This window comes from Cyrtonyx montezumae, unplaced genomic scaffold, assembly GCF_038088225.1.
Source record: "Cyrtonyx montezumae isolate F1298 unplaced genomic scaffold, pur_monq_1.0 scaffold_13, whole genome shotgun sequence".
Lineage (NCBI taxonomy): Eukaryota > Metazoa > Chordata > Aves > Galliformes > Odontophoridae > Cyrtonyx > Cyrtonyx montezumae.
Genome location: NW_027071859.1, coordinates 23,455,587 through 23,483,522, shown reverse-complemented (window position 1 = coordinate 23,483,522; position 27,936 = coordinate 23,455,587). Strand labels below are relative to the sequence as shown.

Genomic DNA, 27,936 nt, shown 5'->3' with positions numbered 1-27,936 from the left:
TACTGCTGCAGGTTGTGGCCTAACTGTGTAAATAAAGCAGTAAATGAATCTATAATTATTCTAGTAGGCATAGTGCAGCTACAGATGCTCATGCCCTTCGTGTTAAGCCTCTTTGGACAGGAGGAGCTGGAGGCTGTAACCTGATCATCTGCAGTCTGACACTTGTGTGAAGTGAAAATTCAGGAAAGCATCACGCATCGCTACGTCTTTGGCTCTGACAGTCTCACAAGGCAGCCAGGCTCCTAAAAGAAGAAAGTCCTTTGACTTAGTTGCAAAATCAAGTAATTTGAACTTGAGTTTCTGAGAGACACAGCTAAGCTAAAGTCCTCAACTTATACAAGAATCACTTTTGTCAACAGAATTTCTGGCACTTGTTTGGTTATCAGCATAGGCATGACAACCCCCAGCCCACCATCAGCTCTGCCCTCAATGCTGTCCAGCACTCACTAAAAGAGCACTCTGTAGCGGTCCTGGCATGGCTAGCTACCAGGTGTCAAGATATAGTAGAGGGATTGTGCTGTTCTTCTGCATGCTATAAGCCTCTCTTGGTAAAGGAATAACTTGTTTTACCCTTACTCAAACCCTCTATCAACATGAAAGAATCTCTCATCATGTGTTGTGCCTCCAGCATAGAAGAAAATTAAAAAATTATGAACTCAGGTTTTAACATCAAAAATAAAGCAGACAATCCTGCCTACCCCTCATACCTCAGAGAAAATTCATGGTCTCCTATGGGAACATTTGATAACCCACAATCCATACAGGAATTTTTTTGCTTTTGTTTAAATGACTGCATGTGGTACAGTTCCCAGAGCAGTTCTGCTGAAGTGGTAGAACGGTTCAGTAGGTACAGCAGTCACACTGCCACCCACCCGAGCAGTCTGCTCGCTTGCAAGCTAATAGCAGCTCTACAGAGATGATTCAGGTAAATTGCCTTTTCATTTTGAAGCTCATCCAATACTAGCAACTGTTTTCATTTTTCAACACAACTCTCCGTGGTAACTTTTTCACCTATTTCCTCCCTCCACAATCATGCTTACGGGTCTGAGACCATTGGAAAGCCAACAAACCTTGTTTCTACCTCCTCATATGCAGCTGCATCTCTGTAACAGAACAGCAAGTTAGACCAGCCCACGATACACAGCACAACTTTCCACCTCAGCCCTCTGATACCGGTCTTGCAACATACAGGAAGACTTGCAAATGACTGCTGAGGCTTCTGACCCACACACTGAAACATATTTTGAGGTGGTTATAAAGGAAAATTCAGGTCTTCTATGAAAACTCCAAAAGTCTTAAAATACTAGAAAGTATTAAAAAATAAAATACTAGATTTCAGCCTCAATATCCTTTTGCATCAAAATTATAATCAGAGGTTTGAGCAATATTCTGTATAAAAACACTTAAGCATGACATTAATTAGAATGCAGTGTTAAAGGTATTTTTCTGGTACCTCTCCAAACAGAGGCATGAGCCATGTGCCACTGAAGACAAATAACAAGTGACAATCAGAGTTAAAATGGGCCGAGATTTAGGGAAATAACAACAGCTTTAACAGGGTCACAGCTGTCTCAGACAACACAAATCAAAGCAGATTTCAGTAGGGATCAATAAGCAAGCATGTCACAGCACTCTAAGCAGCTGTTCTTCAGGTAGAAAGGCAGTTTCAGACTGAAACAGTTGTTTGTTCCATGTTTTGTTGGAACAAAAATGTGTGAAGTCTGCTATCAAAACATGTACCAAGCAAACTGATCTTCTGAGCTGCATTTCATTGCAACACATTACAAAAAGCACCAAGCAACAACTTGTATTCATCAGCACAAGAGCTCAGTTATTTTATTGATGCCTAGACTGCTGGGAAGACTGAGTCTGATGTTGACTACCTTTTGTGGTATCTGAAATGCTGTTTAGCAAGGCACACATCATGTCTCCTTCAATGTGATGGGGATTTAGAATGCGAGCTGCCCGCTGAGTCATCTTAAACTGAGCTTCAAGTTCCAGGAAGCTTTTGTCTCCAGACAGTACAGTGAAAGGAATTTGCTTGGGTAGGTGCTCATCTAGCCGACCAGCCTGGATGGAAACAAAAGACAAATGTTGAGAGTGCACTTGTGCCTGATGGGCTTTGGCTAGCTTTTCGTGAAAGAGCTCCTTATAGGAAAATCTACAGCAAACTACCTCTACTTTTATCATTAGATGGAATCTATACTACCATGTTTTCTACTCAGGTTGCCTGATAAAACTAACTGGTAAACCACTACACTGGTGACTCCTGTCCTTTATCTATACATCTCCCAACCCAAAGCCCACTGTCTACTGAACACAGGTACTGTTCTTTGTCAGCTCAGCAGGGTCTCTGAAGCTGGCACTCGTCCACAGTCACCTAGCTCCAGATTTGGGCCACTTGAAGGGAGAGGCAAAAGTTACACTTCCTTCTAGAACAGAAACTGTAACGCTTGCTGTACTTATGTATTTAAATTCTTCATTTCTTAACCAGCTCCCAACCTTTTTGCAACAGACTGACGTTTTACATGTCTTACTTGGAATTACATTTGTATTCCTTAAGAATAAAAATGTAAAGCACAGGGCAGTGATGACAGCAGCTACATTTATTATATTTAACAATTTATGTTGTATGGCCTTCATGTGACCCATAATTCAACCCATATGGCAAGAGTAAAACCTATGACATTAAGGGTTACCCAAAGGTGTGAGGAGGTTCCTTCAAAATCACTTCAACAAGTTGTCTCCACTCAATTCAGTGATGCTTCTGTAATACTTTTTGGTGGACAGAGTGTGAAGTTGTGTGGAGAGAATCTAAGAATCTCACAGCTAATTAGTACTTAACATCAGTGGCATACATCACCTGCCACCCTTCTTTCATAGTAAAACAACAATGAAGACAGCACACACTAACTTACATGAACACAGAGTGCAAAGTCCGCTGCCTCTCTTCTGGTACCGCAACGTGGATGAAGGAAGAAGCATCCAATCTTGTTAAGATAATTATAAATTTTGCACTGCACAGGAGGTTTCCAGTTACTGTATCCTCCTAACCATCCAAAAAAAGAAAAAAGGAGCATAGCAATGTCACCACATATCAAAATCACAAGGCGAAAGTAAAACAGGCTTCAAAACAGGATTTATTTTTACAAATGTGACAGCTGAAAAAACACATTACCGAAAGCCCCAAAGCCCTTCCTCTTGGGTTAGAATGCCAAAAATGAATACAGAGCCAGCCTGACCCTACACAAAGCCTCTCATTCAGTTTTCTACATGATTTTCTAATAATTCTGAAAAGTTACCTTACAGAAATCACGTATCTTTATACACAGTAATGCATCTTTTCCAGTTTTAAGCACAGATAATCGTCAATGTGCAGAAGCAAAGGAGCTTTAGGAAAACAGTACTGTAACAGAAGTGCTTCTCTTACGGAGCCCTTTACTAATGCAATGCCATGATCGTCCCCAAGAGAATTTATCATTAGATTGTCACTTGTAAGAACTCTCTAAAGAGAAGATCCAAGAACTGCAGCAGAAGCTGGAGACAGATGAACACTTGGATGCAGTCAGCGATCCAAGAAAAATGATACAACCATTAAAAAAAATAAAGCTGGAATTTTCTAAACAAGAGTAGTCTAAAACATGCAGTAACTAGCTGAGAAAATAGTTAACAGAACAGTAAAAAGAAAAACAGGCTGAAGCAGGTTGCAAGGGAAAGGGAAGATCTGCAAGTCCTTTCATGAAGGAGGCAAAGACCAGAGGATCCTGAGATTACCATGACAACATAAAAACAAATGAAAGACAATTTAAGGCAGCAAAAAAGAACTTCATGATGTTCCCAAATGCTATGAAATAATGTGTGTGCAATGGGGAGGAAAAAAAAGTGTTGCTTGATCTGCCAGGTAACATAATGTTCAAGAAGCGTTTAGGTGAGGTGCTAAGGGATTTGATTTAGTAGTTGGGTAGGGATAGTGATAGGAGGATGGTTGGACTAGATGATCTTGTAGGTCTTTTCCAACCTTATGAACCTATGAACCTATAATGGCTGCATATAAGAAAGGATTTTGAATGGGAAGTGAAACCACTTACTGACTGCACTTCGTGTGAGGACATGTGAAACAAACACTCACAGAAACAGGCCACAGAGGACTGTGCCAAATCTGCCAAAGAAGCAGAAGCAGACTCCTGCAGATTTCTTCTCTTAATTTCTATCCTAACATCTGTAAGAGGGCATCAGAAACAACCACAAAGTTCGAGGATTTAGTCACAGGCCACACAGAAAGGATTTAGGGGTGTTCTGTCGCTGAGAAAAATGGTCCTTCCAAGTTGTTCTCATCTGCTACGACAGCCATGGCCACTGTTATTTGGGAAAGTATTAAAATCAACAACTCCAGCATTTGGGGGTCAAGAACAGCTGACGGAGCTGTAGTTACTCTACTGGAGCTAGACCACAAAATGAGTGATGTAAAACTGAATGACTGAGAACAGAAACAACATAGAACCTGGTCAATAACAGCGGGGGGAACTGAAGGAAAAGCTAAGTTCATAATAAAAAAAAAAAACAGGAGTGAGAGACTTAATGCAACAAGTATTAAAAACAAATAACAGTCAGTAATGCTGAGTGGGAAACACAGAAAAACAAGGGATAGGGATGGCACTATTTTCACAAGCTAAACAAACAGGAATTGCATGCATTAAATAACTCCATAAACTACTGTTACAGTCCTCATGAACCTTTGTATTTCCAGGCTTTGTAACAATCCTTGTGACACTAATAAACTCCCCAAATGTTCTTCAATACAAATTGGACCCATTTTAATGGCCGCTAACTCTTCATCATGGTCTTCCAGTTTAAGATCTTCAGCAAACATTCCCAATAGACAGCCTGAATGCATTGACACCACTTGGAAAGCAAAAAATTTAGCACAGGATGACCAGAGACCAAAGAAAATTGAAGTAGAGGAATGAAAAAATTATGTATTTTGGATCTAAAAAGGAAAAAAACAATATAAGACAAGGACTTGGGAGTCAGAAAACAGATAGAAAGAAATTCCTTATTTTTTTTCTTCCCTCTGCATATTATGGATGTCCTGAGAACTACGAGAAACTCATACGATACCATCTAAGCAAGTTCAGCAGGGAAGCTAAAGAGACTCCCCAAACCATTCTATAAGGAATAGTAAGAGCAGCAGAGTTTAAGGCTGAGTTACAGAAGTTCAAGAACATTTCCGTTCCTCGATTTCTGTGATGTCACGACTTAAGAGGCCCCAGTGGCTGCTTTTTTCCCCACTCTTTATTCTCTCAAAGAATCCCTGCTCAAATAACACGCGTAAACTCACTAATCTTTTCTTCCTTTGACCACTTTACCTTGAAAGCCCCAGATAAATGTTCCTTGGTTCAGGTTAGCTGGCAGCTGTGTGAACAAGCTTCCCCAGTTATCCAGATCCACCAACACAATGTGAGTCATGGTGCTCAGGTAATCGAGATCAGGAAGTTCACCATCTTCAGTGAGATAAATAGGAACATTTTAATTTTACTCAACCTTCCGGTCAACAAACATATATCAATTCAGATACTATCTTGAAAAATTAATGTATTAAACTATTACATAAACTAGATGTCATAAAGCTTTATCCTATTTAGTGCATGCACTATTTCAGCACTGTTTTTAAATCAACTGAAAAAGCCTTCAGTAATATATAAATTAGATAAAAGACAGTAGAATCTGGGAGCATGATGCTGTAGAGCTGGACAGCTGTCACAGAGAGCTACTTTACCAAGACACTGATGTCTTTAACAGTACACTTAACACTCAGCTGGGTGCTCCCTACTATGGCACATCTGTGACATTTCATTGCTTAAAGCCATAATAGTAAATAAAATGTTTAGAAGAATACTTCTTGCTGTATATTAATCATAAGTAGTAAGGAAACCATGAGAAACTAAAAAGCACTCCCAGTTTTTGAACACAAAAGATACACCTTCAGCATTTTCAATGCCATTCTTGGAAGTGATGTGAATTAAAAAAGTAAAAATGGACACTTCAGGCAAAGCCATTCCCTTACATACTGTGAGCAGACATTCTCAGCTGAGATTATTTCTTTGCAAGCTGAACGCAAACAAAAAGATAGTGAAATAACAGGACTGCCCACACAGAAAGCACTACCAGCCTCATCAACTCATACATTCAAAGGAGCTAAGTCTCCTTGTGTATGTATTTTACTGCGCTTTCACATTTCTAGTTTGATCTCCACCTAGGGACCTGAATTGTTATTTTTTTCTATCATCAAATTATACTTCCAATTCGAAAAAATGACATGTGAGGGCCTTAGGACTGAAACATTTGTCCACTTTACTTTTTAAAACTTCACGCATAAAATATATAGCAATAGACTTAGATCTCAAGTATTCAAAAGAAAAAGAAGACTCAGAGGGGATCTGATCCACATCTATTAATATCTAAGGAGCAGGAGGCAAAGGGATGAGGCTGGACTCTTCTCAGCAGTGTGTGGTGATAGGACGAGGGGAAATGGTCACAAAGCACAGGAAGTTCTGCACAAATGTGCGTGGGAACTTCTTCCCAGCGCAGTGATGGAGCAGTGGCACAGCTGCACAGAGAGGTGGTAGAATCTCCTTCTCTGGAGATGTTCAAGACCCACCTGGACGCCTACCTGTGCAACCTGGGCTAGGGAGCTGTTTCAGCAGGGGGGCTGGACTCAGTGACCTCTGGAGGTCCCTTCCAACCCCTACAATTCTGTGATTCTCTGAAAATGCAGCTTCAACAATAAAAATAAATAAATGTGGAGCTGATTTATGGACCAGATACAGTCAAATGATACGTTATATACTTGTACTGGCACTAAAACAGTATTTTTCTAATATAAAGCACCTTAAATTTCTACAGACCCTCACCAGACTCTTTGGAGCATGACGAATTTTCAGTGTTTCCCTTCTTGCCGTGGATTGATCTCTGCAGGGGAGGAGACTGTGGTTTTCCCTGAGGGTTGGGTGAATTTGCATGAAATCTCAGTTCATGGGGTTTTTTGTCCACACAAGCCTTGCTTGCTGTGAACCTGAATACAGCATCTTCTGGTTCTGATGCAAAACTTGATAAATCAGGTTTCTGTAAGAAGCAGTGTTTCATGTGACAGTGCTGATGTGCACTCTGAAGATCATCAAAGTTTTTGTTGCATGCAGCGCATCTAACAACGTACATCTCTTGCTTACTTTTCACTGCTGAGTGACTGTTGAGATGACTGTTCAAATCTGCAAAATTCTGTGCAGTTGCAGAACACAAGCAACAGCGAAACCATAACTTTCCTTCCTGCAGCATGGCTTTCTGACAATTCAAGGAATCATTCCTCCTGTTCACTTTGGAGATGTAAGCTGTACGGCAACCACAAGTTAAAAAGTCTCCTTTTTCTTCTGGGAGGAAGTCATCATCTTTTTTTATTGACATTTCCACCTGCTCAGGCACAAATACATAGTCCATGCTGTGAGACTCCTTATAATGGGATAGAAATTCTTCATCCGTGTCAAAAAAGAGATCACCACAAAGGCCACAGAAGTATTTCATTTTTATCTCCCCGTTATGATGCTCTTGGAAGTGTCGCTGCAGCGTTCCTACTTTCCGAAAGTGATTTTTGCACAATCCACAGCAGTATCTGTGAAATGCATGGCTTTCCAGGGACATGCAATGCTGCTTAACACTGTCTTCAGATTCAAACATCTCCTCACAGATGTGGCACTGCCATTTTCCCAGAGTAGGACTTCTTTTGGGAGAGACTTCCATAGGGCTAGGAATGGAGTCCTTCCTTTCAGCTTTGGAAAGGTACATTGTGTCAGAAGCTGATGGCACAGGTTCATCTTCTAGTGCTTTTTGTTCATAATAGTAGCTATGTCCACCATGGAACTCAGTCACGTGTTTCATAATATCCTCTTCTTTGAGGAGATCTACTGAGCACGCTCTGCACCAGTAAAGAAAGTTAGTCAAGTGTGCCCCTCCATGGAATCGGCTCATGTGCAGGCGGATGATACTCGAGTTTTCTGCAAGCTTCCCACATACAGCACATTTGTGACAGATCCTATTTGCTGACAAGATGTGTTTCTCTACTGACTCTTCTGTAAGAAACTTCTGAAGGCATTCACAAAACCAGGCTTTCGCTTTACAAGCACTGCCTTGGCTCTGGTTCCCTACATGACCTTCATTATTCTTTTTCAAATCGCTCTTCCGTTTTGAAGGAGTAGATTCACTTTCACTGGCTGACTCATTCAAGCTCAGATGTCTCTTAAGCAATGGTCTTGTCCACTCCTCAGAATGGCACAAATGAGATGCATTTTTATATTTTTCGTTGATATGACAGAACATCAAGATGGACTCTTCCATTGTAGTAAGAACTTTAACGTTATGTTTAGTGCTTTGCTTATGCTGAAAGATCTGATTCTCATCAGCAAGCAGCTTATCACAGTTCTCACAGCAACCTTTTGTTCTGAATATCTCTGCAACCTGGGAGATCCTCTTCTTGGACACTGCCACAGGGCCAGAATTACGGCAACGTGTTCTATGAGTATTAAAAATATACATACATATATCATAAAGGTGTACATCATAATCAGAAATGTTTTTAAACTTTCAGATATACTTTGAAATTTTGCCTAGTATTTACAGCAACAACATGTGTGAGTAGTGCCCCCGATTTACCTCAGCTGACTTAGTAGCTTGCCAACAAAAATGTGCAATGCCTAGCTAGTCTGCATTTTAAAGAGAATTAGGTATCAATTTCCAGCACTAGCACTTGGATAGATGCCTGTGTTGATCATGCAACACATCTTAGAAATCAAATGCTGAAAACTTAGAAATAACACAACAGAGATCAATTAAGTTCTGTTGTTCTGCTGTTCTGTCACAAAAAGTGACAAAAAGAACAGAAACATTGACCGGTGATTTTATGGATCAAGAGTAAGAAACATGGAACAGAAAGGCTTTTGTTTTGGTTAGTCTAGCCAGTAAGTGAACATGGTCCTAGGTGCCCTGAATTTCAGTAGCACCAGGGCACAGCACGTCTGTGTCAGTTATATAAACACACTGGTTATCAGTTATGGATGTCCACATTATAATGACAGCTGCTTCTCACAAACCTGAAGTGAGCTGTTAATTCCATATGGGAGCGTAGTATCTGTAAGCAGGACATACATTTCACTTGGAAGGGAACTTCTTTACAGAGAGATATCAGCAGCTTCTTTGCATAGGATGGGAAAGGTAGAGGAACACCAGCCTTCATATCTGTAATACAGAATGGCAGAAAACACAATCACACTAAGAGTCCTTTCATAGTATTTCAGCTTTCAGACATTTTTACAATTGTGCTTATTTGTCAAAGGGTTCAGAACTCAGGTTACCATGTGTCAGTGGAGCTCCAGTATTTCTGCAATGGAAACGTTGCATACAATTACAATCATTTGCTAAAATTTTATAACAATCTCATATCTGAATGCGCTTTTCATATTCAGCAACAGATTATTTCCCTTCTTCTACAAGTTCAGGTCAGATCTCTCTCTTGAGCAGCTCTTTTCTAACTTTCTGACTTTCTGCTTCAACTGTACCAACCTACTCCTACTACGTACACTTCTGCTTAAAGTCACTGTGTGTTTATGAAAAAAGAAAAAAAAAGGTATGCTACTCATTTAACAAGTCTCACATACTTGGACCATCTCTCTTTCCCTTGTACAGTGTTACTTACAAATATTATTTTAATTTTCTGCTTAGTAAGATGTAATCATCAGCAGGAAATAAGTCTTTCAAAGCTCAGCCCCTGTTGACAACATTAATCTTAACGACATTCCAATGCAAGTGAAAAGGGAAAAAAAAAAAGGAACATTTTAAGCACTATCCATGTCTCTATTTTGTGTTATTCATCTTTTCAAAGCAACAAGTCACCAGTCTTTTTTTTTTTTTTATTTTAAACCTACAACCTGATTTTCAATGCACCTCCAAGGCAGCAAATTCATAATTAGCATCCTAATTGAGAATAGGAATTAGATGGGCAATATACAAGAACTCCAAACAACACAGCTGATGGACATTTCCAGAAAGCTACAGCACTGTGTCAGACCAAGGGAAGATCCTCAAAGCCCATCCTTACCGTGCACTTCCTGCAGCCACCCCAGGAGAGAGCAGAAGTGACAGATACGGTATGGAGATGAGAAACTATACAGATCCTCTGACCACATAAGGTTTACCCTAAAGCTAAATTATCTGAAACATGGCAGCTTCTTGAATAATGAGTCAAGTCCACCTACATCTAATCTGCCTCAGCCACTTACCTAAGATTAAGTGTTCTGTAAGAGGGGATGCTTTTAACTTTATATGGCACATATTCAATAATCTTTAAGATCTTATAGACTATACAAGGCCTTAAAAGAGAAACAAGAATTTATTCAATAAACTTAGAAGCCTTAAGCAGAAAAATATAAGTCATATTACACTAAGTATAAATTATCAAAAGGAATAAGAAGCACACTAAGTACATTTAGCAGCAACGCACCGTTCCATTTAGAAAGCTGGAAGAAGTGGTTCTTTCTTGACATGTGCTTCAAGCATTCATCTCTTTTGGTGAAGAGGAGGAAGCAGCACGGGCATGCAAAACACTGAATATGTTGTGGAGGGAGATCTTTTTCATGCCCGTCATTTTGATTTAGCTGGAAAATAAAATGATTTGGTGTTTCTTCTTATCAGATCAATGAAGGAGTCCCATTTCTTTTCATGTCTTTCCATTCCTCTCCACCTCTGTGGCAATTTTTTCACTTTAAGATTTTCACCTGCCACATGTACATTTATTTCCAAGCTCTGCACTTCATTTTGTGAGACACAAGTGGAATGGCCAAACTTCTACAGCAACTTAAATCTCTGCTTCCAGGGACAAAATCCTTTAATTCTACTTAGTTTCTTTTTGCTTACTCTTTCATTCTTCTGTCTCCCTGAAGAATGTTTGTGACACGTTTCTGCTTTCCTAGGACTATTCCCCCTTCCTTCTGCCCCAAAACAATTCCATCCTTTTGCCTGCTGCAAGGGGCAGTGCCTTTCACCAAACTTGCTTGTAACTCCTGCAAATGCCCGTGGACATACGTACCACAGGCACAGACTTGGAATAAAAGGAAAAAGAGCAGGAGCAAACTATGATGTAACCCGTCAAGCTTGTCAGATATGATCACATATCAGGAGTTACTGCTATAGCCTTAAATTAGTCTGATTTTTCACAGTGTTTAATATTTCCCTTGAATTTAATAGGCTTGGTGGGTAAACAACAATATTTGTAATTATGCACTTTTTATAACATGTCTTGATAACCCTCTATCATATTCAGTCATATGAGTTACTTATCCTTATGGTCTTGCCTTAGATAAAAGATGATCACTGTACTGTTGAAAGGTTGAAAATGTTTGGCAGCATATCACACAGGCAACAGCATTATTTGGAGGTCCATGTAAAGTGACTGTTGGGTCACAGGGAGAATGATCAAACCTAGAGAGGAAGAAATAATTAACAAACCAGTACCCTCTTGACAGCTTAAAAAATACATATATACATTCTTAAAGGAAAAAATAGGTCTTTTGAAACTACTGGACAAAAACCTGCCAAATCAACCTGCACTGCAGGATTCCTCAATTTGTCAATCATTAGCTTTTATACTTGTACTGTTCAACAGTTGAAATATCTCACATGAAAGCAATTCTCTCTGCAGCTAGCGAGTTATAGTAGAGGAATCACACTACTTAATAGTAAGAGAATTAATAAAGTCTCAATTTACCACAAACCTGTATGAGCTTTTCTGTTTGTTTGGTGGGTTTTTTAATGTTTATGTTTTCAAACTTGCCCATATTGGTTTTGGCTGGGATAGATTTAATTTCCTACACTGTAGCCACACTTCAGGCCTGTGAGCAAAGTTATCCTGATAACACAGGGATGTTTTAGCTGTTGCTAAGAAATGCTTCCACAGAATCAAGGTCTTTTCAGTTTCTCATGCTGCCCTGCCAGCAAACAGCTGGCACGAGGGAAGGAACAGAACCAGGACAGCTAACTTCAACTGGCCAACAGGATGATGTCCAATCCACATGGCATGCTTCAGAATAAAAACTAGGGAAAAGAAGGAGGATGAGGAAGACAGTCAGAGTTACAGTATTTCTCTTCCCAAATAACCACTAGCTGTGATGGAGCCCTGCTTTCCTGGAAATGACCGAACATGTTTCTGCTGATGGGAAGTAGTGAATGAATTTCTTGTTTTGTCTCGCTTGCAAGCACAGATTTTGCTTTATCTGGTAAGCTGAATTCATTGGAACCTTTCTTCCCTTACCATCTACTCTGGAACACTGACACAAGCTGAAACACAATATATGCTGGAATTGAACACAGATGCAGTGAGTGGTGATTAGCAGTAATCAGCTATGAATACATTGGTCTAAAGCTCATTGCTCATCTTTCCTTTGGAACATCTTTTTAATCCTACCACCAAGTTTTATACAGCTCATATGTACCTAGCGTGTTACCTCTTTTTCAAGTTTTAAAAAAGCAACACAGATGGAGCACTTAAATCCTGTTTCTCAGAAAACCACATATTGAAATGCTTAACAAATAGGAAAGAACAATTCTGACTGAAGAAAAAAGAAAATGAACAGAAAAACAGCCAACAACAGAAGAACCTAAAATCAGTAAGTTACATCACCTGTATAAAATCTGCAACGTATTGCTCTGCTCTCCAAATGGAATTTTGTTACTACTGGCAGATGTTTTAAGTTCAAACATACTCTTTCACTATTACTTACTGTAATACATCCTCACCTTTTCAGGTGACCTAGGAGCAGCTGTCCATTATCAAACTTTCTGTTGCAGTGCATCACAGGACAAGAAATGGGATTTCTGTTGAGTTCCATCTGACCTGCTCTCTGACAAACACCCCTTCTTCCACTGTTAACAGTGCCTGGTTTGAGACCTGTGTTATAAAACACAACACTTGACCATGGTCTCAATTATAGAGGCTTAAAAACAAACAGAAAACACTAAGTTGATTCTTAAAAGCATGCTGGCAGTGACTGTAATGCAATTCTACAACAAGAAGTCTTCTCTTTCAGTTAAAGAATCTGTTTCTTCACTGCCTTAATGCCTTTTACATTTCATATAGTTAATTTCCCAAGCAGCAAAACATGAGATTAGCTTTTAAGGAAACTACTGTAGAAGAAATTTCAAATGCCACACTCTAATGAAGTTAACATTCTAAGACTTGGTTACATGTACAAGGCAGCTGCAAGCTCAATCTCAGTACTGCTTAATGCAGTTATCAGATGTTCAATTCTGTAACGCAGCACTCAGAAATAAGTGAAATCTTAAAAATAACATTAAGTGAATTAGCAGCATCTTCAAAATAATATCACTTATACCTCTTTTCAATATAATCAAATAATCATTTATTTCTCCTGCCACTTATTTACTATTAATCTTTGGTTCCTTACTACATATTTATAATCTCATCTTTCCTATTCTTACCTGGCATTTTCAACCACTGGTCCACACATAATCTTGCAGCTTCTGTGTCACTGTGCTCCCGAATTAATTCTAGTTCCTGCAACCCATGAGCATACTGGGAATCAACTTTCTCCTGATGGGAAAAACATAAGGCAAGGGTGGTCAACAACTTTTATTTAAGTTCAGGATTAAATACATAAGTCAAGTAAAACTGTCAAAATTTACACAACTTTCCACATTTAAAAAAAACCAAAGCACCTTAGAACAATGTCTGGCTTCTATATCACACAAAGATGTATTATTTTATCGCTGTTATATTCCGAGTACTGATTTCTGTAACTTACATACATGCTACAGCACTTGAAACATGATTGCTGAAAATACCTAAGTCATCCAAGGTTGAAAAATAAGCCCACATGAACAAAATGGGGTTCAACAAGACCAAGTGCAAGGTGTTGTACCTTCAATCCCAGCTATGCATACAGAATGGGAGAACTTACTGAGAGCATCCCTGTTGATGAGAATTTAACTGTCCTGGTGGTTGAAAACCCAGGACAAGGGAAGTGACTGATTGCCCCCTTTTGCTCTGCCCTCATCAACACCCCATCTGGAATACCACACCCAGGCCTGGGGCCTCCAGCACAAGAAAGATGATGCACTGCTGAATCAGTTCCAGAGGAGGGTCATGAAGATGATCAGATGATCTCTCAAGATGAAAAAAGACAGTTTGTTCAGCTTGGATAAGAGAAGACCCTGAATAGATCTCATTGCAGACTTCCAGTACTTGAGTGGGGCTTATAAACAGGAGGGGAACCAACTTACTGCACAGTCTGATAGTGACAGAACAAGGAGGAATGGCTTTAAACAAAAACAGGGGAAATTACATTTAGATGTTAGGTGGAAATTCTTAATTCAGAGGGTACTGAGGCACTGGAACACATTGCCCAGAGAAGCTGTGGATGCTCCATCCCCAGAGGTGTTCAAGGCCAGGCTGGATGGGGCCCCAGGTCCTATGATCTAGTGGTTGGCAACCCTGCCCACGGCAAGGAGGTTGGAATTAAATGATCTTTAAGGTCCCCTCCAACCTAAGCCCTGATTCTATGAATGTCGATCTTTTCCCTTTTTATTAACACTGGCTCTGACAATACAGAAAACTGTCAGCAATATCAATCAATTACAATGTATCTCAGTACTTTTATGTTCTGAGAAATACAGCTAATAAAACTTGACCAGACTAACCAAACAGGAAGTCTAAAAAAGCATTTTCTTTTCATATAAACTCTAGCTGAGAGAACTAATACAACATAGTTCAGGTTTTCATACAGACTGCCAAGCCCACAGGAACACCACCTTCTAGCTAAATACTTTCATATAGTGCCTTTTCACAACATACAGTTCCTTTGTAGGGGAAGCAGGGAAAGCAATTAACTTTATTCTATCACACTTAAGATTCTTAAGTACATGCATAACCAAGTTAAGGTCATACAAACAAAAACGGAATGAAAAATTAACCCACAGCAGCTTTTCTTAATGTTTTCTTAGCAGCCTATTCCTGCTGACATTAGGTTTCAGTTACCTACTTGAAAAAAGCCTGCACTGAAAACCACAGAAAATTCCCAAGTTCTATGTGTTACCAAATTCACTTAGTTCCTTCTTCATAGATGGATCAAAGCTAGTTAAGATATGTCAAAGCTAACTAAGATACATATATTCTAAGAGAAACCCAGGTACTGAACAAGAACGCCAGCTTGAATCAGCTACACTGCATTTTAATCCAGTGGTCTCACTTCTGTAGGAGCTCATATATGTGTACTTGTTTTTCCCAGACACCAGTTATCTGATGGCTTGCAATTAGAAGACCATCTGTCTACAGGAAAGCACAGGACCACGATCCACATGCAGCACTAACACGGTTTAGCCTAGCCAGCACTTTCCCTTTTACTTATGCTATATATATACACATCCATGCTCACTGAGATTTTGTAATCTCTGGGCTCTGCACCCATTAAGCTTCTTATTCTGTGCATCAGATACCACAACGTGATAAATAAAAAATGTGAAAATGGAAGGAAAAAAACACGCGCGTCACTCAAATATATACACATTAGTGCTATAATAAAAACAGTATGCTATCTGTTAGTGGCCAGGGCCACTAAGCCACAGTTCCATCACTGCCTGAACAACCACAGAGGTATAGGATTTATCATACTTGTAGTCCCTGAAAAGACACCAGATCAGAGAAAACTCCTGAAAATACACAACAGCAACATTTGTAAACACCTCAAATTTCAAGCACTGCAGTCACAAATCTTTGCATGTTGCACAGGGATCCACTGCTAGCAGCTTCTGCTGCGTGAGATGAAAATTCGTGGCATATTTTGCAGAAGCAGCTAATGCTTCCAGTGTTCAGAGAGGCACAAGGCTGGAGAGTACTGTCACTTCCCAGAGCAGTGCACAAATTGCAGCATTAACCTCTGCAGCAGTAACCTCCTGTGTGGTACCACACAGAATAACAGCAGTGCACATTGTACCACTGAGGAGATCACCTTCTGCTTTTTGGTCAGCTTTATCCCTATACCTTCCAGAGTTTGGTTACTGTTACCAGTAATCAAAGAGTAATCACCAGCTCCTTCACAAAGACGGTGCTACACCTCAAGGTCTGATCTTCAAACCTTTTACAACATCAATATAAATAAAGACAGCATTACCTCACAGCACAGCATGTTGCTGAATAAAAATATACAAAAAAAACCCAGCAAAAACCCAACAACTCTACTTAACAGATTACAGCATCAGAAACACATAGTAAACAGAAAAGAGAACTTAATATGCTGAAACTGAGTTGTCACATCTGCTACCTGCTCACAGCACAAATGTATCAGCTTCCATATCTCAAAGGCTTCATTTGCTGTCTCCAGATGAGGTGCTGAACACCTGACTGCTCTGGAACTAAAAGCAAATCAAGGGAAATTCTCATAGAGAATGTGGTCATTCAAGTAAGAGATGAATGAAGACATCTGGAGAGCAAAGCAGGATGAAGATTGCTTCACGCTCCTCTGCAAGGTTTTCTTTTTTTTTTTTTTTAAATGATGGATAACTTTTGTAATAAACCATGAAAAAGTCTACTTTTAAAGCCAAAAACTAAATGCCCCAAGTACTGAAAAATGAGAGTGCTATGTGTCCTACTGCCTTCAGAAAAACAGGAGATAAACCCTACTGTCTCTTAGCAATAAAGATCAAAAGTCTTTTGCCCCCTCACCCCTATTAGGCAACATTCAAGTGACAGAATAGCTTGGTTTCCTTGTATATGTTTTAAGAACAGGCCTCCTCTGACATCATAATAGTTTCGACTCTTTTGTAAGAAACCATGTCCATGTTAAATATGTAGGTTGCTTGAAAAGTAACCCCTCCTAATTATTTCAAAACTATCAAACAAATGAAAAAAACTCTGCTCACTGAAGGTGGCCAAAGGCAACCTATCTCAAGAGGTGGCTTTTGTTATTTCTCATTTGGAGTGGGTTTTTTCTGTGGAAAGCACAGAATACCCCTCTTATGGACAGAAAGCAAAGTTACTAAGCTTGGCATGGAGACCTTTAAACAGAATATGTTCAGGGATGCTGGAAGAAAACCTGCTACACAGCTGCAGAAATCCAAAGCAACTCCCTCCCATGGAGAAATTTGCAGATTGATTGAATACTAGACATGGTTTCAGCCAGCTGAGAACATCAGAAAGGACCACTCATCTCCTTATAATCCACAGACATATAGGCTACAGCCTGGGCTGTATGTGGCCTGGTACAGCTTGAAATGCAGCTTGGCCCCCACACAGTGCCATCACAGCAGCACTGTCCCTCCACATTAACCCAGATGGCAGCAGAGGGCTAGTCTGACAAGAAAGCATGAGACATGGAAGCGTGTATGGAGCAAAGCTGTGGCACTGAATTCATCCTTGCAGAAAAAACAGTACCCACTGGCATTCATCAACACCTGTGAGCATTTATGGAGACCAAACAGTGTCTGTAAGCACAGTGAGGAGGTGGGTGCTGTGCTTCAGCAGTGGCAACGGTGACAGTGGGTCACCTCCACTGGTACAGGCTTTTACAAGTATAACATGCAGGTTCATCCCTGTCAAACCTGCAGAGCTAACATTGATGACTAAGCTGAAAAATAGCGTTTTGTAGCTGAGAATTTGCTCTATCAGTGTTACTGTGCTCACGGTATCTATTGTTGTTTTCATGGAAAACAATGGCCAATGTTTTAATTTACTTTGTAGTGAAAAGAAGCACACATGACTAGGAGGCCTCTGTTACACGCTTCTACAGAAACAAAATGCACACAGTACCTTAAAGGCTTTGTTTTTCTCTTCCTTTTGCTGTTTCTCTACTTCAACATGGCGTGCCAGGCGATCTAGGGTTGATGCAACTCTTTCTTTTTGGTAGTCGATGTAATCCTTACGCTTCGTATTTCTCTACAATTATAAAGTTAAAACATTGATTTGGTAATTGTTAAGCTAGTAACAGGCTAGTAACTAAAACACAGTAAAAAGTAACGCCCTTTATGTTCATCAGGACATAATTTGTACAGAAACTTTAACCCTAGTTTCCACAAGGTTTCTTAAGGGAGTAGAGGCCTGTACACATACTGAAGATCGTCCCTTCCTTCAGATCCAGTTTTACTGTGCAAATCTCCTACAGCATCACTGCATGGGAACGGCTGCTGCTGCCAAAACTAATTCCAGTAGCTCACTCTCAGGCACTGTCCCTCTCAAGGTCCCAGAGAGTGAGCACAGTACAGTTGAGGGACACATGAGTTGACAAGCCTGCTTCTGACTAAAATTCCTAGGAGAGTTTACGAATGACAAAACAAAGTTAAGAGCAGGATGACATCACAGCAGGATTCTATGGCCTATGCACTGTTCCTAAGAAGTCCTTCAAGAAGGAAAAGGTCTGAGTAGTCAGACACATCTGCAGGCTAGAGACTGGAACTTGGCTTATCTGACTTCTGAGGTCACTGAAGAAGTGATGTTTTTCTCTCCTTTTCTTTGCTCTGCTTCTTAAAGCACTGATACACAAATAAAAGCTCTAAGTTCATTTCAGAAAGGCAAGAACTGTTTCTACAAAAATGAAGTATTGGCATACTTGCCCTCCACTTAATGCAAGGTAAATAAATAAGCTAGTATTAAGAAGCTCTCTGTTTTTCACCACTTGTTAAAATATGCCTCTAAGAAGTTTCCCATGAAAAATGGCTGGCAGGAAATGAGACTGTAGTTACTACTTTTTTTTTCCTGCAACTGGAAAGTCCAGAGATAAATCACAACATACTCACATGAGCATAAGAACTGCTGTTAGGTTCTTCATCATCACTGCTGACAAGATCAATGCATTCAAGTACAGGTCTTAAGGGTTCCTCCTGAAAAAAAGTGTTAAAATCACACACAAAAACAATAAAATGCTCTCCTTCAAGGCAAAATATTACACACATTATAGCACGTTGTTAGCATTAACAATATCTTAAGGGGAATTTTACCAACAAAGTTTCAAGAGGGTATATTAACAAAATTCCTGAAGGGAACCTTAACAGACTTATGCAGAGAATTGGTAAAGCATGTAAGTATAATTTGTACAAATAAATATCAACTTAATATCCTAATATCAACAATGAAAAGTTAAAAACCTTAACCTTCTTAGTAACATTATACTCATCATCTTCTCCAAGAATTTAAAACCTACATTTCTAGTCAGAAACGCTGAACTTGTGCCATTATTTCCAACAGTATTAGGACATCAGATCATTGTCAAGAAAGGACTAGTCTTAGATTTCACTAAGTACAGCTATATGGCAGATTGCTGTTTAATTTTAATTTCAGGTCCAAAGGAAATCAGATTCCTCAGGAACTTCAAACATTATGGAAGTGTAAGATAGCTCCATACGTATTTGCACCCTGAAGACTACTCCCTTCTCTGCAGGTATTCCACAAGCAGGTTATTTGTTCTGCACAGAGGTGGGGGAGTTAACTTTATTTTAAAAGAAAACACATTTCACCCAGTCATACTAATACCACATCCTCAGAAGCACGAAAACATGTTCTAATTGTTTGCCTAGTGTTCATTTAAAAAGGTACAAACCCCGTCAGACTGGCTGGGATAGCACACAGTGACATGGGGGAGTATCCCTGGCTATCCAGTACCTGTCATGCCATTTCCCTTCCTCCCAGCTAAGCAGTCATGTTCTCTTGCACATCTCAGCTCTTCCATCCCTCCACGCTGCTTCTCCACAAGACACTAAAATTTAAGGGATTTGCCTTAGGATGCTCTAAGGCCTGTTCTTAGTCTTCTGCTATCATTTTATAAGAGGTTTAATCCGTGTGAATACTGTCCTGATGAGCAGCCTGAGAAACTTCACACAGACTGCCTGTGACCTCAGTGACCTGCTAGTCTAAACAATATCAATGCCTGACGATTTACAAGCCCTCAAAAATCCCTTCAGTTTTACATTGTGTGGTATTTCCACACATATATACTCCCAGTCACTCTCAATGCAGACCAACTTTAACATTCCTACTATCAGCTGTAGAGTAGATAGAAGAATGTTGGTACCTATGTGAAAAAGTAAATAAATCATACTTTCATGAGATTCTGAGGTCAGAAAAATTAAAGTCAGCAACTCAAACTAAACAAATAAGTGTTTTAAAAGAAGATAGACAATAACATCTAGAGTTCCACACACATCCATTGTGATAAGTCTTCAACTTTTAAAGGCAAAAAAAACAAACACTATGTCCAGAGTCTGATGTCACAAAGAAAACTGTATCACACTACAGCATTATCATGTGTCAACTAAATAATCAATATAACAAACGTGCAATCAGTAAGTTCACAAATACCAAACAGAAATACTCCTAGTTACTTCAACTTCCATCCACAGTCTCTGCTTGGGAACTTATTCATTTTCCCTGGTAACTCATTTTTGTGAAGAATAGGCACAAAAGAGAAGCAAAGTTGAGTAAAAATCTCCACGTGTTGTAAACAGCTTCCCACCCAAATTTGAGAGTGTAGCCTTATAGATTCTCAAAGTAACTACCTAACCTCAGAGTCAATAAGCAAAACCAATAAGCTTTTGTTGTGCAGCTGTGCTTTTCCTTTAAGTCAGCAGGTGCAATATCATCTCTATCACATGACAGTATTTGACTGAACTGCAGTATTAGCCACTTGTCTGGCAATATTGCTGCCAGATGCCACAGAACTGTTGTATACTCCAGAGGTATTCCTTATTTAAGTTTTCCAGGCAGAAGAAGGACTTGAGAGAGCCAGCAATTTACTGACTCCTTGAAGAGATGCAGTACTGTATCCACCATCCGTCATGTATTTGGCAGTGTCCTGAACATCTTAAAAATGGACCAAGTAGGGCAGGCTATGGAGATTTACTGCCTCATGAGAAGCAGCAGAGAGAACTGCAGAAGCATGCAATTCTCCCCACAGTGTTTACTGCACTTCATTCTTTCAATTCCTCCACCTTTCAAGGCCATAAAGCTGTTCAGCTAGCCAGCATAAGCAGTCTTCACTCTATCACTAGGAAGAATGAGAAATGAGACCCCGAGGAGACGAAAGAGATGACAAAATTCATATGAATTAAGCTACGTTATCCCCACAAAAGCACTTAACTTTTTACAATTAAAAAAAAAAGAGAATTTGATTTCCTAAATCCATAAAAATCCATGACAGTTTTCATTTGGGAAAAAATGACAGCTTCTATAAATCTGTAAGAAGCTAAATCCTCATAAGAAACAACAGGTGCTGGCACGTTGCAGTCCAAAGACACACTGAGACTGCACTGACCATCTCATCAGTAAGAAGCAGACACGAGTATTTCAAAGCACCTAACAGCTGTAGCTTCTTAAATGCAAAAGTTTTCCTCATTTTTGTGTATTTGAATCCCTCGGTTCAGTTCAGCAATAAACTAATCAAGAGTTAATTCTGCTTTTCAGTTGTCAGTTTCTTACTATTCTATTTCTTATACTTGCTTTCAAGCCTAATGAGCAGAATGAGCAGAGCAGCAAATTCCTTTAACAGTAAGTAGTATTTAGTGTTGTTTGCATACATGAAACATCCTTTTTTCCTTCCATACTTTCTACGCTTTACTAAACTTCTTTGTGCTTGTTGGTTTGCATTCCAGTTTGAACACAAATGCAATATGGCAAACTGTTAACATGACTTCTCAAAGATGAACATCCTTACTTCCCACCAAAGGAGTGGAAAGCCACGTGCCTGTGTACACACTCAAATAACAATACAAGTGCCAAACGCACCACAGCAGACATTATGAGAAAGAATCAGGAAAAATGGTGATAATCCCAAGTCCATCCACCTGGCAACTGATGAAGCCAACTCATGAAAACCCTCGACTAAAAGCCATCACTACACGTCACAGCACTGGGTTGGATCCATCCTAGTTTACTACCATGATGCATTAGAAACTTCAAACAGTTTCTCTACAGAGAGAGTGACTTCAGCATAAGCTGATCCCTACTGCTGCCAGGAAGCTGTCAGTACCAGAATGAAAACTGGACATCAAAACCTCTTACTTCAGTGGCAAAACTGAAACCATTCTCAAGGAAGGAGATCAAGACTAGAACTCTTCTTCCCACAAATGTTCACAGAGGTCTTCTGAGAACTCCATGCAAGCAATAGCTTCAGATGGACTTGTATTTTTTAGCTTGTTAGGGGAAGTGGTGATAGGTGAATTTTTTTATTTTTTTTTTAAACAGACACAGAGCACAATACTAGTAAACATTCACAGTTAATACTCTGGCACCACGTGAAGGGAAAGGTCTGAACTGCAGGAATTTAGCTCTTGCTCTGCTGGCTCACCTCAGTAGATGGCAACCTCCAAATGGAAAGTTAGGAGAATTACTTCTTTTATTTCCAACTGGATTAAACAGTAAAGCAGTGCAAAGACAGAGCCAACCCGAGGACCTGAAGTTTATACAGTCATGCTATGCATGAACACTTGACTGTTTATAAAAAGGACTTTCAGCTCACTGATCCAATTTTCATTCACATTAACCAAAAGATACAGAAGTCTCAGAGCTACTTAAAGTTTCAGCAAAAATATGCATGTGTCCCTCATACTTGAGCACCTTAATATCCATTCAGAAAGGAAGTCTGTACAGTGAATTTACACTTTATTTTAACACCATATGACACAGGTAAAAAAATTACTGCCATTTTTTTTTTAAGTAGTAAAGACAAATCCAAAAGAAGACACCTGTTATCAATCTTGGCAGCAATTGATAATTTATTTCTTATTGGCATGACTAACATTTTAGGGGAAGCCAACCTCTTGTTCTTGAATATATGCCTGTCACCCAGCACCACCTCACTGACAGCAGACAGAGGCCAGACACTGGCAGCATGAGAAACATCCTGTTTTCCTTGGATATTTAATAGGCGCGTGAATCTTAAGGTTATAATGCAAACCAGGTGCTGTATTGTAGCCACACAGTGCTTCACAGTTTGAGAAAACTGATAAGGCCTCTAACCCATAATTTCTTAAATCTTGCAGTTCTGCTTTTGTGAGACCCCACCTGGAGTACTGCATCCAGTTCTGGAGCCCCCAACACAAGAAGGGCATGGAGTTGTTGGAGCAGGTCCAGAGGAGGGCCAGAAACATGATTAGAGAAGCGGAGCACCTCCCCTATTAAGGCAGGCTGAGAGAACCAAGGCTTTTCAGCCTGGAGAAGAGAAGGCTCTAAGAAGACCTCATAGTGGCCTTCCAGTACCAGAAGGGGGCCCACAGGAAAGCTGAGGAGGGACAGGTAGCAACAGAACAAGATGAAATTGTTTTAAACTGGGTAGATTTAGATCAGGTATTATGAGGAAATTCTTTACTGCCAGGGTGGTGAGACACAGGAACAGGTTGTCCAGTGAGGCTGTGGATCCCCCATCCCTGGAAGCATTCAAGGCCAGGCTAATGGGGCTGCGATCAACATGGTCTAGAGGGAGCTGTCCCTGCCTACAACAGGGGGTTGGATCTAGATGATCTTAAAGGTCCCTTCCAATCCAAACAATTCTATGGAATTCTATAAATAAAGTGTTTTGGATATCACATTGAAGAATTTGCAGCACTTTCATTTCATTAACTTCAGTGAGACCACTCATTAAACTAAACATTGTGCAACTGCCAGAAAAGCCATCCAAGAGGATTTTTCATACTTCCTACTGACCGCTCTGCATCCCCGCTCATGACAGGTGCTACTCTGTGGAACCAACTGATGTCACCTGCTGTTTTCACAACATAATAGCCAACAGCCCCTTTAACATAGAATAATTACAAATGAAACTATCTTTAAAGCCAACACAAAGCCCAAAAGATTTCCAAATGAAATAATCTTTGCATCTGAAAACGGAAGTGTTCCTCTGAGATAAAATGAAGGAAAGCAACACGGTTCTCAGAGGCCTGCACACGTTTGGTCCCGTTGCTGAGGATGTTTACTGCTGCAGGCAGCACGTTTCCACATGTACTTACTCCAACAAACTCAATCTCATCCTCGCTTTCAGAAGTCGGCGATTTGTTCTCGGAAACGCTGGCAGAGCTGCAAGACTCCATTACCTACACAGAAACAAGCCAAAACGCGCCTCATCATTTTAGCAAGTTTAACTTCACAACGCCTGCAGTTCCGCATCTCCTTAGGGCTTCGCAGCCTGCCCGTGCCACCGTCACCACTCGGGGACCGCATCCAGGCCAGCAGCGCTGCGGGCGGGCAGCTCCGACCCGGATCGCCTCACTCCTCCCGCGGAGTAGCACGCAAACCACGGCCTAACCCAGCATACCGCTAACCCTGCACGCCGCCATCCCACAGCTGCACCCCACAGCTGCACACCCCCCCCCCCCGCACCCTCACGCCACCCCAGCCCCGCTCACCCCGCCACCCCTTCCCGCCGCTTCCTCTTCCCCTCGGGGCGGCAGCGACGGGAAAGGCGGGGCTGGAGCGCGGCTTGCCGGGACTTGTAGTTGCCGCCTCCCCTCCCCGCAGCAGGTGCTGCCGCCACGGCTCCTCCCTTCCCAGGGCTCTGCGCATATCCCTCGCGCTCCTCCCTCAGCTCGCCCGACCGTGGATCCGTGCGCTCCCGTAGGCGGCGGTGCAGCGGGCCCGTGAGCGCCGCGCTGTGGCGTTGTCCCGGCCGCCGCCGGCTCCTGGCGGCCGGCCTGCCCCGCCGTTGGGACGCGGTGCCTGCTGCTGCCGACCCGCGCTCGCTCGCGGGGCGCTCGCTGCCCTCGTGAGGAACGGTTCTGTGCAGGGCTCAGAACATGCCTCGCTTCTGTGGGGGTGAAGAGTTCAGAATAGGATGGGATGCAATGGGATGGGAGCTGTCTGTAGGCATTCGGGATGTCTGTGGTGGGTTCTGCAGCTAAGAAATGGCCAGAAATGCCTTGTGAGGATTAACAAATTAAATGTGGGTGTGTTGAAAGCCTATAATTTCATGATGATATCCCAAAATAAATGCAGCTAAAACTATGTTTTTTCTTCCCCAACTTGTTTTCTGCCTCTTCGGTGTGCATCTCTATCTGTTCCTGCTCTCATAGAATCACCAAGGTTGGAAAAGGCCTTCAAGATCACCCAGCCCAACCATCCTCCTATCACCCCGTAGTTACTTTGATCTACCTGAAGTAAAAGTTGGTATGAATCACCTTTGCTCAATTCACTGCCTTTGAGTAAACTGACGTGAGCAATGTCACAGATTCACAGAATTGTAGGGGTTGGAAGGGACTTACAGAGATAATCGAGTCCAACGCCCTGCCAGAGGAGCTCCCTAGCCCAGGTTGCACAGGTAGGTGTACAGGTGGGTCCTGAACGTCTCCAGAGAAGGAGACTCCACCACCTCTCTGTGCAGCTGTGCCACTACTCTGTCACTGCACTGTGAACAAGTTCCCACACACATCTGTGCAGAACTTCCTATGCTTCAGTTTGTGGCCATTTCCCCTCGTCCTATCACCACACACTGTTGAGAAGAGTCCAGCCTCACCCCTTTGCCTCCTGCTCCTTAGATATTGATAGACATGGATCAGATCCCCTCTGAGTCTTCTTTTTTCAAGGACAGGTCCCTCAGCCTTTCCTCGTAAGGGAGTCACCCTTGAGTTTCGTGTCTATGCAAAAAAAGCTGATGTCACACAGCACTCCTTCAGTTCTTGTTATGTACAGAGGAGGGAAAGAATTCAGGGTACAATGTTAAAGCTTGATGTTCTGGGAGCTTTGTGAAGAAATAACGCATCACATGGTACTTAATGTCAGCATTATTGTAGTGCACAATATAAGTTACTACACTGTTAGTTTAAAGCTTAATTTCATATATCATTGGAAACAGCTTTATGACGGAAGGTGGACATACTGACTCATAACATCCTTCTCTCAAGATTGGAAAGATATGGATTTGATAGGAGGACTGTATGATGGATGAGGAACTGGTTTGAGATCATCCCCAGAGTGCTGGTCAGTGGCTCAGTGTCTCAGTGGAGATTGGTGATGAGTGATGTCCCTCAGGGGTCAGTGCTGGGACCGGTGCTCTTTAACATGTTCATCAGTGACATCAGCATTGGGATTGAATGCACCCTCAGCAAGTTTATGAATGACATCGGTCTGTGTAAGTGTGGTCAACACACCCAAAGGATGGGATGCCACTCATAGAGACCTAGACAGGCTCGAGCAGCAAGCGCAAGAGAACTTCATGAGGTTCAATTAATCTAAGTGCAGAGTCTTGCACCTGAGTTGTGGCAACCCCTGCAATCAGTACAAGCTGGGGATGTAGGGATGGTGCACAGTTCTGCTGGAAAGGACCTCGGGGTACTGGTGGATGGGAAGCTGGAAATAAGCTGTGTGCTCTTGTAGCCTAGAATGCCAACTGTATCCTGGGCTGCATCTAAAGAAGCATAGCCAGCAGTCGAAGGAGGTGATCCTGCCCCTCTACTCTGCACTGGTGAAGCCTCACCTGGAGTACTGCGTCCAGATGTGCAGTCCTCAGTACAGAAGAGATGTGGACCTGTTGGAGTGCATCCAGAGGAGGGCCACAAAAATGATCCAAGGGATGGAACACCTCTCCTATGAGGACAGCTGAGAGCTGGGGCTGTTCAGCCTGGAGTAGAGAAGGCTCCAGGGAGACCTGATAGTGGCCTTTCAGTATCTAAAGGTGGGTTGTAAGAAGGAAGGGGATAGACTCTTTAGCAGAGTTGTGACAAGGGGAAATGGTTTCAAACTAAAAAAGGGGAGATCCAAATTGGATTAAGGAAGAAGTGTTTCCAATAAAGGGTGGTGAGGCCCTGGAACAGGTTGCCCAGAAATGCCCCATCTCTGGAGACATTCAAGGTCAGGCTGGACGAGGCTCTGAGCAACCTGACCTAGCTGTTCACTGCAAAATAATTCAAAAGATTCTCTGAATCTGTATTTTTAAATTCATGCAATGGCTGAAATATGTATACTTTTTCTGTACGTTTTCTGGATTTGCTGTTCTGTGAACTCAAAATTATCCTTCCCTATAAGAAATGATCAATTTTTTTTCTTTTTTTTTCCTGTTTGACTGCTAAATATAATATACTAGCTAAGAAATTTAGCAGCTTAATAACTTTTGTTGGGTTGTATAAACAACACTGATTTGATCAGTTTTATTTCATTATTCAAATAACAGAAAACTGACCACTACTTACAATGTTGAAGTCTTGCTGATGCCTGGACTTCCATATATTGCATTTCTAACTCCAGTGTGCTAACAGGTAGTTGGTAGCAGCCACTCTATTTGTAGCTTGCACTTAATTACTTTTTATTTATGAGTATAGATAATACGAAGTGCAGTAGCAGTGGGTTACAAGAAGAACAGCAAGGTGGCAGTGCTTTTTCAAACTGATGTCATATGGAAATGACTCTTACTTGAATATGAACAGTATGAGAACTGATACATGCGATCATGTCAGCTCTTGCAGTATGCTAACAAAACTCTGATTCAAAAACTACAGTATTTTAGGTAATTAGTGTGAAAATCTTCCTGTTTTGGGTGAGCTTTTAACAATTCTTATGCACTTTTTTCACACATTAGAAGGATGTAGGCGGGCTGCTCAAGTTCTTGGCTACTGGGCCATCTTTGAGGCACATTCACTGTCTCACTTTCAAGAGTATACCCAGTATTTATTTATTTTTTTTAAGAGGCAGCAGACAAACCTATGAGAGCACAGGTACTCATGGTCTGCTGTTGCTGAGCTAAAATCTCTACGTCCAAACCTTCAAACAGAGTTGGGATTTCAGAGCATTTGGAAGCTGTTCCTGAGCAGACCTTCTCAGAGAGACTCAGTAATATTCTCTGGCAACAATGTACTCATTATATGCATTCAAAATCAGTGCTTTCTTTCATAGAATTTTAACAGATTTTGATTTCCATG

The 27,936-nt window shown here is 41.1% G+C and overlaps 1 protein-coding gene across 1 annotated transcript in view; it reads right to left on the bottom strand.

Annotated features, from left to right (window-relative positions):
• ZNF451 (zinc finger protein 451) overlaps positions 1-24,465 on the bottom strand; it is a 33,492-nt gene extending 9,027 nt beyond the window's left edge. The window contains exons 1-13 of the mRNA XM_065730851.1: positions 24,436-24,465; positions 24,040-24,123; positions 18,841-18,924; positions 17,858-17,983; positions 13,537-13,648; positions 12,835-12,985; positions 11,394-11,520; positions 10,544-10,697; positions 9,138-9,282; positions 6,912-8,560; positions 5,367-5,501; positions 2,919-3,049; positions 1,884-2,070 (exon numbers count right to left, since the gene is read on the bottom strand). Of these exons, the coding sequence (XP_065586923.1) occupies positions 1,884-2,070; positions 2,919-3,049; positions 5,367-5,501; positions 6,912-8,560; positions 9,138-9,282; positions 10,544-10,697; positions 11,394-11,520; positions 12,835-12,985; positions 13,537-13,648; positions 17,858-17,983; positions 18,841-18,924; positions 24,040-24,120 (3,082 nt within the window). The 5' untranslated portion in view covers positions 24,121-24,123; positions 24,436-24,465. The remainder of the gene's footprint in view (positions 1-1,883; positions 2,071-2,918; positions 3,050-5,366; positions 5,502-6,911; positions 8,561-9,137; positions 9,283-10,543; positions 10,698-11,393; positions 11,521-12,834; positions 12,986-13,536; positions 13,649-17,857; positions 17,984-18,840; positions 18,925-24,039; positions 24,124-24,435) is intronic.
• Between the last annotated feature and the right edge of the window lie 3,471 nt (positions 24,466-27,936).